Source organism: Ammospiza caudacuta, chromosome 6 (assembly GCF_027887145.1).
Source record: "Ammospiza caudacuta isolate bAmmCau1 chromosome 6, bAmmCau1.pri, whole genome shotgun sequence".
Lineage (NCBI taxonomy): Eukaryota > Metazoa > Chordata > Aves > Passeriformes > Passerellidae > Ammospiza > Ammospiza caudacuta.
Genome location: NC_080598.1, coordinates 14,989,379 through 15,007,420, shown reverse-complemented (window position 1 = coordinate 15,007,420; position 18,042 = coordinate 14,989,379). Strand labels below are relative to the sequence as shown.

The window sequence follows — 18,042 nt, the reverse complement described above, 5'->3', positions numbered from 1 at the left end:
ACACCAAGAATCCTGGTGATGCTTCTTTTGGATTGTGATGCTTGCATGCACACAAAGCAAGTGAAATAAAATGCATTCAGTTTTCTTTCTAGGTCTCTTTACAGGACAAAAATGTACATTGTTGTGACCTTTTGTTCAACTGTGAGTTTTCTGTTGAGTGTACAGTGAAGTTCCTTTAAAAGGGTGCTTTGAATCTCAGAATTATGTGTTGAGATTTATATTTTTCCTTATGAACACAGTGATCCCATAAACAACAAAGCAACCTGGTATTTCATGGTGTTCACAAAAAAACAGGCTTACTTTGGAAAATTCATCACAAATTGAAAGTCTGCACAGAGTTCCTCATCTTGTTTTTTATGCTATAAACACAATTTATACACACTTGTTAACTGCAGACACTCAGGTTTTTCTGACTATTTTATTATTCATGTATTTAGTCAGGGCTTTTACCTGGAATTCTTACACTAAATATGCCACACTACTGTGAAAAATGCATGCATTTTATGATTGGCTTTTCGCAAACATTAAAATTAATATTATATGTTTTGTGTTAGAAAGTAATGCTGTATTAATTCTCTTAATACTGTGTTAAATATAGTTTTAGGTTATAAAAATGTTAAAATAGAAACTATGCTATGTGGTATACTTTTTTTTGTGAAAAAAGGACTTGCAGGGAGATGGCAGCCACAGGACACCTAAATCTTTCAGGGAAAAAGAATTTATTGCCCTCTTATCAGAAGAAATTAACTTCTTCCCGCCTCAAAGGCGCTGTTAGGATTCAGAGAACAAAGCTGGCGATGACCAGACAGAATCCTGTATTTGAATGGAATTTATGCATCATGTATGAAGGGTATGAATATGCAACAGGCTGTTGCTTTAAAGGGTTAATCCTTTGTTAACGGGTGTCCTTTTTCGGGCTCCTGCTACCCAGAAAAGATACCTGGACTGTCCATAACTCTTTGTCTCTATTGTCTCATATTGTCCTAATTCAAATTGTCCAAATTATTATTACTCTAATTTTTACGACCATTTTATTACTATTAAACTTTTAAAATATTAAAAACAAGTGATCGGCGTTTTTCACGCTACCAACTCCCCGTGAGCAGGGGCCTCGTGTAACAACACAGGGACAAAGCCAGCAGCTGCCCTCTGCCCTGCTGTCCCTGCCCGGCAGCGCAGGCCCTTCCCAAGAGGTGCAGCCGCACCAGGAGTTAACGTGGGTGCGGACTCGGCTGCAAACCAGCAGAGTCGGGGCTGTGCAGGGCGCAGCGAGGCCGGGGCAGGCCGGGAGCGGAGCGGCGCTGCCGGAGGCTGCCCCGGCTCCAGAGCCGCCCTCGCTGCGCCGCTGCCCGGGGCCGTGCGGGAGCGGCTCGGAGCGCAGCCAGCCCGGCTTTACCTGCGGAGGTGCCGTGTATTTCCTGCTCTGCGGCGTCCACATCCTGTGCAGGGAGTCAAGCGAGTTCTCCGACAGCTGATGCGACTTTCGCCCCCCGTGACGGCCTTTCAGCTCCACATCCTCGTACGGGTTTTCCTTGGGTGACTCGCCTGCACGTTTGGGTTTTTTTTTTTTTTTTTTGTTTTTGTTTTTTTTTTGTTTTTTTTTTTAAGGAAAGAAAAACAGACAAGAATGTAAAATTAGAAAAAAAAAATAAAAATCATGTGAACCAAGGCTTTTAGAAAAGCTCCTCAGCTTTCAGCATGACTCATCCCTCTAGCTGCAGCTGGAAGTATTTGGAGAAGAACTTGGCTATGAGCTCGACAAGTTTCTTTGGATTTTTTTACTGCCCCCCCCCCTTTTTTTTTAACTAAAATGTGAAGATTTCACAAGATGTGCTTCTGAGCATCCACAGCTGTGGAAAATTTATTGATGTATAAAAGCTAAGGCCCTTAACTTCTTAAAAGTGTATCGTAGATTTTATAAATCCCTAACAGCCACTCACAGGGGGTGAAATGAAGACCAATAAATAACTGTGCTCAACACACCACCCTTACACACAATAAGACAATTCTTATTTGATGCAACCTTCATTTTTGTCTTCTCCTGAGAGATGGCAAAGAAAGAATGAATGCTCCAGCTCAGCAGTGCTAAGAGACAAGATTGAAAAGGCAAAAGGAGAATTTCTGTCCCAGCCATCCTGCATCCTCAGTGTTCTTTAAAATATATCCTGTCTTCAAATTAGGCAGCTATTCATTTAAAGTTATGTCAAATTCCTGTCTCCCCGAAGGAAAATCATCCTGCTAGTTATATATAGAGGCTTAACTAATTAACCACTAAATAATACTTAAATGAAAAATTAAAAAGCATACCCCGTTAAATTTTACCATTTGAAAACCAGAACCAAAATTTATAGTCCATATTTAAATGAGATCCTATATCCACCATGTTCTCAAAACTCCTGAACTTAGCAGACCTCTCACTGAACAAAGTAGTTTGAAGATGAATGAGTGCCATCAATAACACGAACATTTTGCATGTATTTTTTCAGACAGTTATAATCAGCAACTGATCTAGAACTCCAGGTTTTTCAAACACAGTCATTCCAGTTTTCCAACCATCTTGAAAAGAAAATCATCTCAATAAAATATTGATCTACTCAAATTCAAGATTTGAATTGTCAAGAAACAAGCAGGAAGTTAAAAGCTTTTAAAGCGACTTACTTTTGGTTTTATACCTAAAGACGGCTTAAAAACCCATGGGTTTAGTACTATATGTGCATTGCAATACAAGCTATCTAATATAAGAAATTCAATTGAGAACTGAGGACAGAAAGCTGCAGCATGGTTCATTATTCCAGTGTTACAGAAAATATTCACAGTGTGAATATTCAGAGTGTTGAAGGAGATGACAGCTGGGCATAGGTGTTTTCAGGGAGAGCAAGGCCTGGGTTATCACAGTCTGTGTGACTACCAGCTATATTGTTCTAGGCAGACTAAATTTCCTTATTGTACAAAAGAAAACAAAAGCAGTTTGTGCTTTCTACTTGATTGTTGAGCCTGGAAGCTTGAGACTGCTTGGTTCATCAATTACAGACACAAGAAGTTTTGCTGAGCAAGTTCACATATTCACAATACAAATAAAAATACACTTTTGCTTTGGTAGTGCATCATAGTAAGATTTCTAGTCAAACATAAGTCCAAGAGCGAATGTTTTAGCTTTGTTCTAATTAGAAGCCTGAATCACTGCTGCTCTTGAAGAATGTTTGACTTGGCAATCACAGCTTATTATTTCATCCAGAGGGAATCTGATTCTAGAGGCTGCACTTGTAGCCAATGCTTATGCCACATGAAAAGAACACCCTCAGGTGTGTGGGGTACATGAAAAAAAGCCCTTTTGATTAATGCAATGAGCAGGGTAAATATTAAGCAACATGTATTCCTTAAAAAAGGTAATGCAATGGAGGACTATAGAAGTGGTTGATTCTTCCTGTGGGAAGAAAAAATAGATCTTACCCCCGATTCTGTTACTTGCAGACTCTACAGCTCTAGAAATGGTAATCACAGCAATGATAAAGAGTAAAATTTGCAAAATGCTGTTACTTCCAGCTGATTGGGCTCTAGTAGTGTCATAAAATTTCTTGTAAGCCCAAGTCAAGTATAGGTCAAGCAAGCATTTTGGAATGGATAAATAGATTTCAAAATACCCAGCTACATGAGACAAGGCTCAAACATGCACTTCCTTGTGAAAACAAATGTTACTGTATTGGTCTACAGAGTATCCAAACTCCCAGGAAGAAACAAGCCCATCAGTGAAAAAACCCCTTTTACAATGTAAAGCATTTATAAATGTTGGAGGGATTCTGTTTCCAAAACAGAATGTAAAACAGAATTGGTTGAACCCAGTTAAACTCAGCATAAATAACATTGACCTGACATATTGAGTATAGAAAGAGCCCAGAGAAATCTTGGATGAGAGAAGAGGGAGGAGCAAGGAACCATGAGCAGAGGCTTTTTTTCCGAGTCAGAGTCTCTACCAAAAGAGTGCTTGGGCCAAATTCCTCTTCAGTGTAATGAGAAGGTCAGAGGAGACACCACAGGGATTTTAACCCTTTCCCCTAAAGCTGTGAGAGCTTCTGCAGATTACTGGTTTGCTGTTCAAGAATTCCTGTGTCTATTCTTTCTCTCATTTGCTTAAAAGAAACCAAATTATTTCAGAATTTGGGGTTTTTTTCACTTTGAAATAATGCCTTGAGATCAATTACACCTCAACACTTTTTTTTTAAGAATCTCCCTCTACACCAAATCTCTGATAATGAAATAGTCTGATCCATCAGAAACCACCTGGTTTTGCTGACACGAGTTTTAAATTAAGTATTTGGTTCAAGTTGTGAACTAGAAGAGACAGACAAATAAACGATCTCCTCAGCAATTTTCAGCCACCCTTTCTTAGTGTCTGCTGTCCCTGGGAGACACACAAAAGACCAGATATACAAAAAAGAGGCAGGCCACACTGGTTTCTGTAGAAGTGACAAGGAATCAAAGGTGTCAAGTAACCTAAAAATGCTGAAAAATACCCTGAACTGCCTTAAAGCAGCATTTAACTGCATACAATGACCCCCTTCCATGGGAGAAACACCTTGGAAGTGGTGGCCACCAGCAGGTGCACGTCCCACATGGGAGTGAGGTCTTGGGGAGACCTGTGGTGGTGGCTCCTCCTGCTGTGTTGCAGCACAAAAAGAAGAAAAGTTTCCATATAATTGGCTGGCACAGAGGTTCACAGCTTTCTCCTCAGCAGCACCACTTCTCCAGTCCCAAGTTGCAGGCAAGAAATGTTTGCAAGCTGCACTGCTTGGATTTGCTGCAAAAGGGAAACATATTGACAATGAAAGAGCAGGGAAACGTCCTTGTTCCTGCCATATGGATGTCTCTATTGGAAGCCAAAAGGAGAAACATTATGTGGTATAGAGGCCAGGCTTGTCTTAATGAGGCTGATCCAACAGCCACACAAGACAACAGTAGATTATCACAGACTTCAAAGGAAGCTGAATCATACCCCCAGAATGCATATGATCACAAACAGTAAGTCTTTGGCAAATACTGTCTCTAATCACCATCCCTACTCCCAGATCAGTTACCTCTATAAGCATTTTTTCCAAGTTTCCCGTTTTCTCAGATTCTACGTACCAAAGTGCTGAGTTAACACAGGGCATTTATCTACACGACATTTATCTCCAGAAGGTCTCACAGACAATGTAATGAATGTTCCATCAGGGAGAGAAAAGAAAAGCAACAACAGAAAAAAGATGAAATAACCACGGATATTTAGAAGAGTCCTGAGGGATGCAGTGCCTTGAGCTTAGGCATGGATGAGTTTCCTGCAGGGGCTGCAGTTCCTCACGCCTGGTGCGAGTCAGCCCCACTGGGTCCTGAGGCAGCACACAGTGTTCCTCTGCTCAGCCTCTCACACGTGGCAAATGGGAAGCAGAGGCAGACTCAGCAAGCCTGTCTCATGCTGAGAAAGGAGTGAAAAGTAAGGCTGAGAGGAAAAAAAAAGAAGCAGGCAGACGCTTCTCTATAAATGGCAGAAAGCAGGGAAATGCATCATTTCTTTCTAGATGGGAGAAGCTATTATCAGAGGAATTAAGTGATTCACAGAGTGCTGGTTATAGCTCCAGCCTTTTGCACTGCCAGGAAGAGAGGAAGAATGGAACAGCAAGTATAGAGTAAAGAAAAGGGCTCCTAAACTTGTGTGAAGTTGAGTGTCTGAATTGAGAGTTGCATGGCCAGGACAGTTATCACCTCACTAATGAAGTGCAAGTGCACTGCTCATTCATTTCAGTCATAAAATTACACCAGCACAGATCCACACCACCAGTGCTGGAGGAAAACTGGGCCATTGGGATGGTTATGAGCACGTTCAGATCAAATGGATCAAAACCAGTAAATCTCCACACTCCCATAAAGTGTCCAAACTTAGCTCTTTGGTGCATAGATGAGCTTTTTCAATATCAGAGATGCTGCAACTGTGCATCTCCGCTGGGGAATTTACCCCAGGAATCTGCACAAAGAGGAACTATTTCCATCTCAAGTTACAGCTAACACGCATTTACAGCTGCTTGGAAAAGCTCTGGCTGAGCAGCACCAAGTTACAGACCGTTACTTGTCAGTCAGTGCATCCACTCAGTGCCACGAGCTCAGGAAAGCAGTACAGCATCCACAACAAGCAGAGTGGCACGTCTAAAATGCAATCAGCCTTTTGGGCCCTGCTCCATGGAGTCTGTAGGCAACAACCTGTGCTGCCTGAACTCCTCCAGCCCTTGCAATCAGCAGAAGAAACATTGCAGATGCTTCCACCTCCCTGCTGTCTCTGCAGGGACTGTTGAGAGTGCAACCATAATGAAGCACAAGGGAAAAGAATTAACATGGCTGATAAATGAACAAGAAATTCCACCCCTAGAAATCACCTGTTTACCACTCAGTCCAAAATCACGTGCATGAAAATGTCTGATAAGCAACTGATAAGCACAGTACAGCAGCAGCTTGCCTGAACTGCCTGCACTTCAGGGGTGTCACCCTGCTGCTGCCTTCAGCACAGTCTCTGAATTTGTGAGAGCAGTCTCATGGTCTTTTATTCTGTTATACTAATTGCAGCATTGACTAGAAAGCCAGGCAGTAAAGCTGACAGAGACTGTCACGAGAAGCTGTAGTGGATGCTATAGTGATGAGATAGACTCCACAGAGAAAAGTTGAGTTCTAAATAGGACACAAGATGATTATTAAAAATAACTGAAATCCATGAGACAACAATGCAGCAGGCTGATTGTCAACAGGATCAGCTGAAGTATTTGGCCTTTCTTTGACAGGCCCATATGAACACTGTTTGATTTAATGTGCTCTGGCTGCCATTACCCTACAGTGTCTATTATTAAACTTGACACTATTACACTTTCCAAAATCTCACATTCTCTTTAGGCTGTCACTGGCAGACTGTGGGTGCAGAATAAGACAGGAATATATTATTCTGTGATCACTGCCTGTACCATCATTTTGCATCAATTCTAGCTCCAGAGATCTGCTGGTATCTGACTTAAAGCCCAAAATGTCTTTAGGGAAGCAGCTAGCACAGCACTGGTGGCAGAGTTGCAATCTCTCCAAGTTTGCTTCAGCTTCACAGCAGCCCAGCAATTCCAGTTTCTCCCTGATTTGTCACAGGATGATAATATGACAAACTAAAATGTGCTACAAAAGTGTGACAGGCGATAATGTGGTGTATGAGGATGGGATTTTACTCGAAAGATCAGCTTGCTCTCTTTCTAACCTTTTCCCACATTTACTGGAAGAACTTTGAAAATGTTCTAATTTGAAAGCAATGTCAAGCTGGAACATTTTCCAGCTTGACCTCAGTCATCATTGCTGCAGCTCTGCTCACACACAGCAGACAGTTCAGTAGAACAGCTAAATCATCCCATCTTGTTACATGACATGCACTATGTCAACTTTACACAAGAAATCAAACCAACTCATTGATTTAGGAGAGATCAGTTGCCTTACCAGCAGGGATAAAGGGAGTGACTTCTCCTGTTTTAATGCAGAGGTAAACAAGAAGCTGGTTATCCCAAACTGAAGCAATATTATCTCAAACTGACAGAGAAAAAGAGCCAAGCAATTGTGTATGACTCCACTGTCGCTCTTCTCAGTCACCTTTGGTGTCAGCTGTAACAAGGTTATATTATATGCCCCTACAGGAGGCAGTGATTAAGTTGTCCTCTTAAGGTGCAAAAAATGTCTGTCAATAGAAGTGTCCAGCTACTGAAAGGACTCAAAGTCTTCTAAACATGGCACTGAACAGGCCCAGGGAGCAGAAGGGTGCATAAGAAACCCTCCCCAAGAGGGCCAGCTGCCCCTGGGACAGTGAATTGCAGGGCACTCCCAATGGGAACCCATCAGCAAGATCCCATTTAGAAATTCATCCTGGATTTAGAGATTCCACTGCAACGTTTTTGAGGCATTGCCTTTCTGTCTAGACTGCTTCAGCTCCAGCTGCCAAAGCAGACATGGAATCATGCAATGTTCTGTTAAACATTCTCAGCCTAAGAGGCAACACACAGAGCCCAGTTGAGCAATGGGTTTCCTGCACATCTGCAGTGTCCTCTCAGAGGAAATCTCCACCTGTTCTGCTGTGTACAGCACTCTGGGGAGTTACAGGGTAAGAAGCCTTGTCTTGTCAGAGGCTTCCTCCACTACATTTAATTTCTAAATGCAGCACTATTTCTTTCACCTAGTTTTACTAGATTTTCCTCAATTCAAACTTAATACTATGCCCTTGACCTTCACGTTATTTATTCAACTTTTTTTGATTATGATAACGAGTGCTTTGTCCTAGATGTCAGGTCAACAATGTTTCAGAGACACAGGACCTTAAATAATAATATTCCAACATCTCAGCTGCAGTTAGGGGAGCAGACTGGAAAACTGGAACCTTATGGTCCATATGACAGGAAATACTGTTGTGCACAAACACAGCAGAAGCAACAATCTCAGCCATCTCTTAATACTATGATAGTTTTTTGAATTCACACAAAGCCAAGCGTGGTTTCCCCAACCGGATTCAGAAAGCCACATCAATTTTGGTCTGATTAAAGGCTCATTCAAAACCACAAGAAGCAAAACAATGTTAAGTTTACTATGACTGCCACATTTCTGGGAGTGCTAGTACAGAAGATGAATGAAGTCCACATGGTTCCTTGCACATGGAGTACAGCTCTGATTTATATTAGGAATGTGCACCCCTTTATACAATGCCTGCTTGATTGATGCAGAATGGATCATTATGTTCCAATACAAAACCCGTCCTGAACTTACCATGCAGGTATTTCATCTCTTAAAGTCTACAGAAATATTACAAAATTGAACAAAGTGTCTGGTTCATTATGCCACTGGCTTTCAAAGCACAATCCTTTTCAACTTCAATATACCTTAAAACTTACTATTTTTTTAAAGTGAGCTCTCAAAATAAGATAAAATGCACACAGCAGTTCATTGCTGCCCTGCTTATTAAAGAAGAAGCAATGCAAAGGCACCAGGAGGAAGACAAAGCTTTAGTGTGCATATGCCCCACAAGAAGAGGCCATGTGGGGCATGGCCTCACAAAAACCAATGACTGCAGACCTAGCACTTGCATGCCCAGAAGCTGTTTAGCCTGGGAAAGGCTGGGGGATAACCCAGCTGCTGCCTGCCACTGCCCAGAAAGGCAAATGGAAAAGGCAGCACCAGGCACTTCCTGGAGGTGAAAGGATGGAGGACGACAGTCACAAATACCAACAAAGAGAATTCACACTGGATGGAAAGAAGAATTTGTTCACTGTGCCATCAAGAAAACATTCTTCACAATGGAGGCTAAGCAATGGAGAAGGCTGCACAGGGAGGCAGTGAAGCCATCCTCCCGTGGTATTTAGAAAACTCAATCAGATGAAGCCCTAAGCAACCTCATCTCAAGTGGAAATTAACCCTGCTTTGAGCAGAGTTTGAACTAGCTGACTCCACAGTTCCTCCCAACCCAATTTTTTATGTTTCTGTCTCACACTAGACTGCTTAGAACTGCTCAAGATTCACAGCTTTCTTCTCTTGTATTTTAACATTTCCTTACATTGCAAATATTAATTCTAAGGGATGGGGGGGACATGACACAATTAAGTTTATTACTACAGCAACAATGTTTAACTGCCTACGAGTTCTAGGGAGGCAAGAGATTCAATAAGGTACAGGAAAAAAAGACCCACCAGCACCTCTAGGGGAACTGTTTGCAAAGAAAGCTCAAAGCACAGGGACAGAGCCCTTTATAGCTTTGAAGCAGATGTAGATCTGTAAAACAAACTCCCTCTTGCAGACACCTGGTTTGCATGAGCACAAAAGTGCTACTTGGAAACTGGGGTCTAGCACCACTGGTATAAATTATGCAGATGTGATACACAAAGCTACAATCGTTTCTTTAAAGCTGGAGATCAAACCACTTTGGCTTGTCTTGAATCATGCCGGACAGTTTATAAGAATTACACTGATTTGGCATTCCCCCTGCACTGCTGTATTGAATGAAGCGCTTGGAAAGAGGTTGTTAAAAAGAAGTACAAAACAATGAAGTTCTGTGTTTGTCCACAGATCTGAAATTTTGCATTCTCTTCCCACTGCCCTGCCAAAATGCCCAAATTATAGTCTTGAAGGAGCTGGTTTATAGTACCTGTGAGTTGGAAAAGCCCATTATGATTTCGTTTTACTGAACCCAAGGTTTCTTCTCATTTGAAGAAAGCTTCTTACCAGTCCTGCACATTTTATTTTGATATTTAACAAACCAGACAAGGAAAAGAATCATTACCACCTAAAATCTGGTGCCACATTGACAAGTCCTGAGCAAAGATGAGCACTGTAACTAACACACAATACATTTTCAAGTGTGAGTAGCATGGTGGTCAGTCATAGAAAGGAATGATGATCATGTAAGTATGCCCCATACAGAAAAAGACTATTCAGTATCTACAAAGTTTTCATTTTAACTAACAGACACTGAGCAGGAGCTGAAAGCTTCAGTTCTGAAAGCATTTTCTTAAATGGCACAGAGGAAGTAAATGGAAAGAGTAAATTCCTGTTTTCACTGAGGCTGACAAGCCAGAGGCAGAATTTGGGCCTGACAAAGAGTTCCAGGCTCCAATTTGTGGCCACTGTTCTTTGCTATATCAACTGATAGGGCCAAGAATAGTTTTGTTCTATTGTCTTTGTTTGCCTCCCAAACATTTGTAAGCACAATTAGAGTGCCTTTTTACAAGACTAAATAGGCCCAGCTTGTCAGTGTCTCTTCAGAGGATGTGTGCTCTAGGGTCCCAAACTGTCTTGGTAGCCCTCCAGCTTTCATTATGTAAAGATTCATTGTCCAAAGTAAAATGAAGTCCCCTTTGTATCTGTTGTAATAATCTAACACTGAAAGAGTTAAAAACAATGCAGATATTCATCACTTGTGTGGAAAATCTGTGCTCTGAAGGGCTGCCCAATTTTCAGTAATTATAACAACTTTTTTTAGATGTTAAAAGAATGTATGCATAGGCCATACATTTCCTTCTAAGACCAAAAGAAACATGTTTTTCTTATGAAGCTTAATGAAAACAGTGTTTTTTGTTGTGCATGCCTGATGGTGTATAGCTAAAGGAAATTAATTCCTCTTTAACCAGGAACTGGGACTTGGAGGAGACCAGGAATTGTGCTGCAAACAACTGCTTTGGGGGCAGAACACACCGGAGTCCTGAGAAGCTCAGCTGACCACACAAGGCCTCTGAGGTTAATCTTGCTGTTGGATAGTTCTGTAAACATTGTCTTGAGTCCTGTTCTTTACATTTTTACACCACTCAAGGGTTCAAGCCAAGGCCTTGATAAAAAGAATGATTTGGTTCTTGAAAAGCATTGGCATAAAGCTGACCAAACAGTCTGTTTCCAATCCTACCCAGTGAAGACTGAAAGAATCAAGACTTCCTGCAGGCAGCCCGAGAGCTACATTTGCACTGAGGGATCAAACCCATTTAGCCTCCATTTAATCTCTCTCTACTGACAGCACTGAGCGTTCCCACACAGGGCATGTGTTCAGCGGTACTGTGGACTGCCCACAGCCACTCAGCATCCTGCTGTGAGCCCATGTGCTGCAGCAGCTTCTTACCTACAATGTCTTCATAGGCATTTTCTTCTAAAGTGCTCTTGGATCCAAATTTATGCTGGCTCTCAGTTCCATTTTCAGTTGGAGAGGGAGGGTACAGGGAGTGCAGGCTTGAGGCATCCTCAAACTCAAAGGATTTTCTAAAGTTTAAAACAATAATAATTAGTAACAAGAATGAAAATGTATTCAAACATTTAGATGATTATTTGCATGTTAAGAAATATAAATAAAACTAACCATAATTTTAAAAAAATCTCACATCATGCTTTAAGAGCTAGCTTTTAGCAGACACTAAGTCCTGTGCTCACAGCAGTCTCTAGTAGAGCCATCTATGACAACTTAATTAAGTTGGAAGTTTTGTTATCTCCATTATGCAGACAGGAAGAAACGATCAAGAAAACATGTTCTATTTTTCCAAGTTTACAGAATAAGTTAGCAGCACAGTCCTCAGATTAGAAATTACTTTGCTCTTTCCAGAGGCCCCAGAAACACGTGGCCCTCTGTTCCAAAGAAAGACACAGTCTCTGAAAAGCATTCCTGCACTGGTTGCTCTGGGAGATGTAGCCCTTAGTCTGACACCACTCCCATGTGTTGAACCTTTGGATGTGTTCCTGTGCAGAGCTCAGAGCACAAATGCCAAAGGGAGACCCATATGCCAGTCATCCACATCCCTTGCATGCCCCATGCCAACCATGGGCAGCAAAGGAGAAAGCCCTGAGGAAATTGGTGCTCTCTGGGGTGTGTGAGCAGCTTGGGCTGATGGCTCAGGGGCTGAAGGTTTGGCTTTTCTGGCAGGAAGGTGAGGACCCGCTGGGTCAGATGAACCCACACAATTTGTCTCCCACCCACCCCTGCCCCAGTGCTGCTGAGCAGTTCCTGAGAGTTCTTGGGCTTTTCTCCCAAGGCCTTCCCACTCTCAGCTCACCCAGCCCTTGTTCTCTGGGGCAGTAACTACACTCCAGGTGGGAGGCCCATGATTTGCAGTGGCAGTAGCACAGGGCTGGCATTCATGGGATGGATTTACTGCTGAGGATGAAGCAGTGAGAAAAACAGGCTCAGGCCAGAGCATAAATAATCCCATGGTGCTACAAGGCTTGTGTGGACTGTGCTGGTGCGCCCATACTCCACTCCCTGAGCCCCAGCCTAGATTAACAATAAATCGTCCTGCCATCAACCCCCCCTTGTTTTTCTTCTTCCCAGCTGGAGTGCAGCATATGTTACAGCATGTCCATGTGGCAGTGACAGAGCCTCATGAGACACTTTGGCCTGTGAATTGGCTTGAGCATCCCTACAGGTAACACAGAACACTGCATTTAAGAGCATTTCCTGTTTGCCTGCTGGAACAGGCTTACAGCTGGGATCAGGCTTCAGAGCCTGCTCTCTCTCCTTTCCCTAATCTTCAGAACAGCCAGATCCAAGTTATTCACATTAAGATTGTGGCAGAAACAATCTAAGCAAGTCAGATGCAGACACCTGCTCCTCCACAGCTACATACAGTACAAAGGATGCTGACACACTGAAGGCACAGCTGTGTGTGAAATGAGACTTTCTAAAGTAGCTTAATACCCAGCTCCTATAGATTTCAAGGCACCCCTCTGATGTGGTGACACTGTGTAGGATGACAGGAATGGCTTTGTGGACCAGCACTCTGCTGTGGTCCATGTGTCCCAAGTCTATCCTGTGACACTCCTCTGCTGCACTGTGTGTGTGCCAGAGGATTTCCAGCTGTGGGGGAACACCCAGCTCACACCACTCTGAAATGTTAAAGCTACTCTTGGCACCAGGTTCTCCAGATCCAGCCTGGCTTTCTGCTAGGAGGCAAACATGAAAGACTTCCCCCCCTATAATTAGAGTGTTGAATTAGCCACCAAAAATAAAAGCAGTGCTTTCAACCCAAGTATTTGGAAAATAAATACCCTCAGTCCATTCTCATGACATTGCAGGGAGTGCAAACCATGTGTATGTTCAGTCTGAAACACACAGCTACAAGCTGCAGGCACAATGAGTTATGTCTGCTCTCAAAATGAGAACAGCTTAGGTACTGAGATTTCAGTAATTACTATCAACCAAATACTGTCATTCTTAAATTACTTGTATGGTCTTTAGGGCTTTGTAAATCTTGTAAATCTTTCTGTAACTGAAGGAAGAACAGTAGCAAAAACAATAAAATTAATTTTTTTATAAAGGATTTCCACTCAGCATTGAATTGAAGTCAGCCAGCGAACCTGAGATTTTTGGGAGGTTGATTTGAACTTATTTAGATCATGATTAACAAGAGATGTGTCCAGAGAAATCATTACAGTACAGTGAGTAAAGCTGTTACAAATGAATGGATACCTACCCAGTAAAATGTCAAACCGATTTGCAAGAATTATCATATACGCATGACAATCCTGTTAATCCTACAATTTATATTCTATAACTTAAATTGATAAATAATGTTTTTTTAAGAGGCTTGTTTCCCCTAGCCCTAACCCAGGCTTGAAGCTCCTTGGCTGAACTGTGCTGTTGTCTAACTCTGCTCTGACAAGAGACTGAATCTGCAGAAAAGGAGGTGCAAGCAGAATTATACCTCTTGTGGAAAGGAGCTTCAAAACTTCATCTCAAAAACTCACTGTGATAACAGACTGTGGTTGTTAGATGACTTGATCATTTTCTGATAATAAAGGCTATCATTTACACCAGAACATTTAAAAATTCTTGTTTGTCTTTTGCATGTTGCAAATGCTGTGCTGAAGAAACTGAGGGCAGCTTTACTTCACAAATGTTCCTTAACAACTAGATTTACTTTCTCGGAGATTATTACCAGGACTAAAAGATAAGCACTGCTGATCAGAGCTTGACTTTCCACATCCCCCCATGCCTTTCTGGAAGAAACAACCTGCCTCAGCAGAACTGTTTGATCTTTCAGGAGCAGGTGTCTCCTGAGAGAAAAGGACAGAAGCTGAAGGCTCCTCTTCTCTTCTTGTCCTAGGTTGTGCTAAAAAACTGTGGATCATGCACAGGCAGGTGAACTCATTAAAAATGCTGCAATTTGAATGCTCAGCAACAACTGTGCCTACAATTTTCCAAGCAATGAGCAGAATGAGTTTTACCATGTCTAAAACTCAAGAGGAATCACGTGATTAAAACAAGCCAAGCTCCACAATTTGCTGGGGAGATGCAGCCATACACTCTCCCCATCATTAACTCAGGAAGACATAGAGGACTTTCTGTGATAAAACAGTTCTCTCAGCATTAATTCTCTATATAATATTCCTAAGGACTGAATTAAATAAAATCACCTACATTGCATAAAAAATGACACAACTGCTATAGTAATGAACTTTGGAAATAGAAAACCTTGGCAGGTACATTTTACAGGAAGAAAAAGCTGTGTGGGAGCAGCTACGGTCTCATACCAGACAATAATGAAATTATGGTCCATTAAAAATCACAAATAAGGGCATTTGTGCCAGAATTAATTAGATAACCTTTAGCACAGCTAACCTAGAGCTTTTTGGGGGATTGAGGGATGCAGATTTTAGAACTCCAAAAGTGAAGGCATTCAAAGGTATTATACCAGTGCATTCCATCAGTGCTGACCAGCACAGAAAAAAAACACTTGTCTTGCATGTAATCCCTAGACATTCTTACATCAAAAGCACTGCATTAGAGGGAGAATATTAGAATTTAGAATATTGCTACTGCAAAAATATAGCCCACTTATTTATCCATTTGGAGAACCAAGCACATTTCTGTGGCATTCACGTTCTCTGAAAAAATCCCTTTGCCCAGGATTTTTCTCCTGGGAAGCTGAGAAGCCTCAGAGAAAAAAGAAAACAATGCTTATCTCATTTGCTTCTCCTCTGTTTTGTTTATGTGGAATGTGTTTGGAGGTTGTTTACCCACAGGTGATTGTTTCATTGGATTCTGGTGTGAGTTATTTTGACTCATTGGCAATCAGGGCCAAGCTGTGTCGAGACTCTGGGAAGAGTCACGAGTTTTCATTACTATCTTTTTGGCATTCAGTAAGTATCCTTTCTGTATTCTTTAGTTAGTTTAGTATAGTATTCTTTAATATAATATAGTATTATAAAGTAATAAATTAGCCTTCTGAGAGCATGGAGTCAGATGCATCATTCCTGCCTTTGTTGAGGCATTCCTTGCAAATACAACACATTTCCTTGGCTTTTACCTGTTCTGGGATTTTCGGTGAAAGCGCGACTCCTTCTTCTGCCTTCTGGTCACGGGGGGCGCGGGCGTGGACGGGAGGGGAGGAGGAGCAGCAGCTGTGGGAGATGGAGGTAGGCCATTGCTTGGTTTGCTCTTGTGGGACTTGTCAGCCTCGTACTCAAAGGTGCGTTTGGGCTTGGGGACGGGATTCACGGTGCTGTTGGGCGCGCTGTCCAGGAGCGCTCTGGAGCCTGCTGAGCTCGCAGCAACGCCCTGTTTTGTTTTACTGCTTTTCTCAGCCTCAGGAGGGCTTTCTGGTTCACTCCCCAAAGTAACACCCCCGCCTTTGCTATCGCTCGGGGTTTCGCTCAGTCCCTCCACAGCAGCCAGAGTCACAGACTTTTTCCTCCCTTTGTCAACACTGTAGCAGCTACTCGGTAACTGGGGGAGGCCTCTGCCTGACTGCTCCTTCAGTGCCTGCTCGATCTTCTGGATTCTGTTGAGCACAGCAGAGGACTCTTTCCTCACATGGCTCTTAAGGAAAGTGGCAGAAGGAGGTTCGCTCCTGCCCAGTCTCTTTTCAAACCGATGGCAGGAATCCCTGTCCAGCAGTTCCTCCTCCTCAGTTTCTGGGTAAGAGCACTCGGAAAATGTTCGGCTCATTCTTCTGAACCCTTTGAAATCAAATGTCTTGTCGCTGCAGGGAGAGGTCAGCACGCTGGGGCAGCTCTCACTGCCCGACCTCTCCCCAGCATCCCTCTTGTCCATGCACACGCTGGCCCTGGGGGACAGCTCCCGGCGGCACTCCCATTCTGTGATCTTCTGCCTGATGTCCAGCGTCTGCGAGCGCACGCACACCCTGCTGGTAGAGAGGGTCCTCAGTTTGGTGGCAGTGCTCAAGGACAGAGTGCTCCGGGTGAGCGGATGGCTCCCTACTGCTTCCCCATCTTGGCCCTCAGTTGGACTCTCCTTTGGATCAGCCTTGAACACGGAGAGCCTTTTATCCAGAGCGCCCACGCTGACGGCTTTGAGGGGGCGGCTCGGCGAGTCGGTGTCCAAGGGGCTGGTGGAGGCGCTGCGCAGCGCAGACGCGCGGCTGTTCCAGTCCTTGAGGCACAGCCTGGAGCTGGAGACTCTGGAGAGCCCAGCAGAGCGGGAGGAGTCCTCACTGTCACTGAGGGGGTAGGCTGGGCTCCTTTGAGGGGACAGCAGGGGCGGCGGACTGGCTGACTGGCACCTGGAAACAGAAAGAAAGAAAAAAAATCAAGGCCTTGGGGAAACTGGAGTTATTTGCCAACTTTCTTCTGGCTGCAGGTCTCCACACTGCAAGACCACCCAAAGCATCATTGAGACACCAGTGACCATTCAGCCACAGAGTCAGGGGTGGGAGGTGGCAGCCTTTAACTGGACATGAGCAGGACCCTTGGCACATCCAAAACAAGTTTTCCCACATCTGTTTGACTCCCTGCTTTTCCAAGTTTCCTCAACTCAAAGCCAGCTGAAATTCTCATAGCAAACCTCTGCCTTGAAAGTATCTACCACCTGCAGATGAGTAGACCTGGTTTGTCTTTGATCTGGTGCTGTGGCCAACAGATTAAATTCCCCTTATCAAACAGAAGTCATTTCTTATAAAAAAGAATATTACACACTGAGAAAACACATTAATCTGCTCACAGTATGTGTTGAAGAGTATAAACTACATAGAAAGATCTCAGTGTTACCCTGGAAAAAACCCTTGGAACAAATTCTAGCCATGGTTTGCAAAATCAGCTATTGTTACTGGGGGTTTGTACATTGTTGCAAGGACTTTTAAGAACAAAAAGACACAAGGACATTAAATAACACATTAATCATTTGGCTCATCAGTGATGAGCCAGCAGTAAGGAAATTAAGCCAAAACTGTATCAAAAAAGGGGGTTTGCCACCCTGCCAAAATCCATACATACAAATCATAGGAGAAGTAATCACAACTCCTTGAATGTTAACTCCTTTCTGTTTCAGACAGTACAGGAAAAAGAGGAAGGACCCATAAGTAATGCCTTGCATATGCTATTAAGTTTATACTGTGTGAAGACTGTGGACAAGCTGTTTTTTATCAACTGTCCTGTACTCAGGCAAGATCCAAATGAAAGAACTGCTTGCCCAAAAGAAATCAGAGGAGCAAACATCTGCACTATAGCAAAGGGAGAAGAGATTCAGAAGATCTCTGATGCTATATTGCTTTCTTCCCAACAGCCAGCCAGTACCTACAGCAGAAG

The 18,042-nt window shown here is 43.0% G+C and overlaps 1 protein-coding gene across 2 annotated transcripts in view; it reads right to left on the bottom strand.

Moving 5' to 3' along the window:
• DENND2B (DENN domain containing 2B) overlaps nt 1-18,042 on the bottom strand; it is a 152,738-nt gene that overhangs the window by 44,488 nt on the left and 90,208 nt on the right. For both annotated transcript variants that reach the window (XM_058806350.1, XM_058806351.1), the window contains 3 exons: nt 15,807-17,021; nt 11,633-11,769; nt 1,397-1,545 (listed from right to left, as the gene is read on the bottom strand). In XM_058806350.1, the coding sequence (XP_058662333.1) occupies nt 1,397-1,545; nt 11,633-11,769; nt 15,807-17,021 (1,501 nt within the window). The remainder of the gene's footprint in view (nt 1-1,396; nt 1,546-11,632; nt 11,770-15,806; nt 17,022-18,042) is intronic.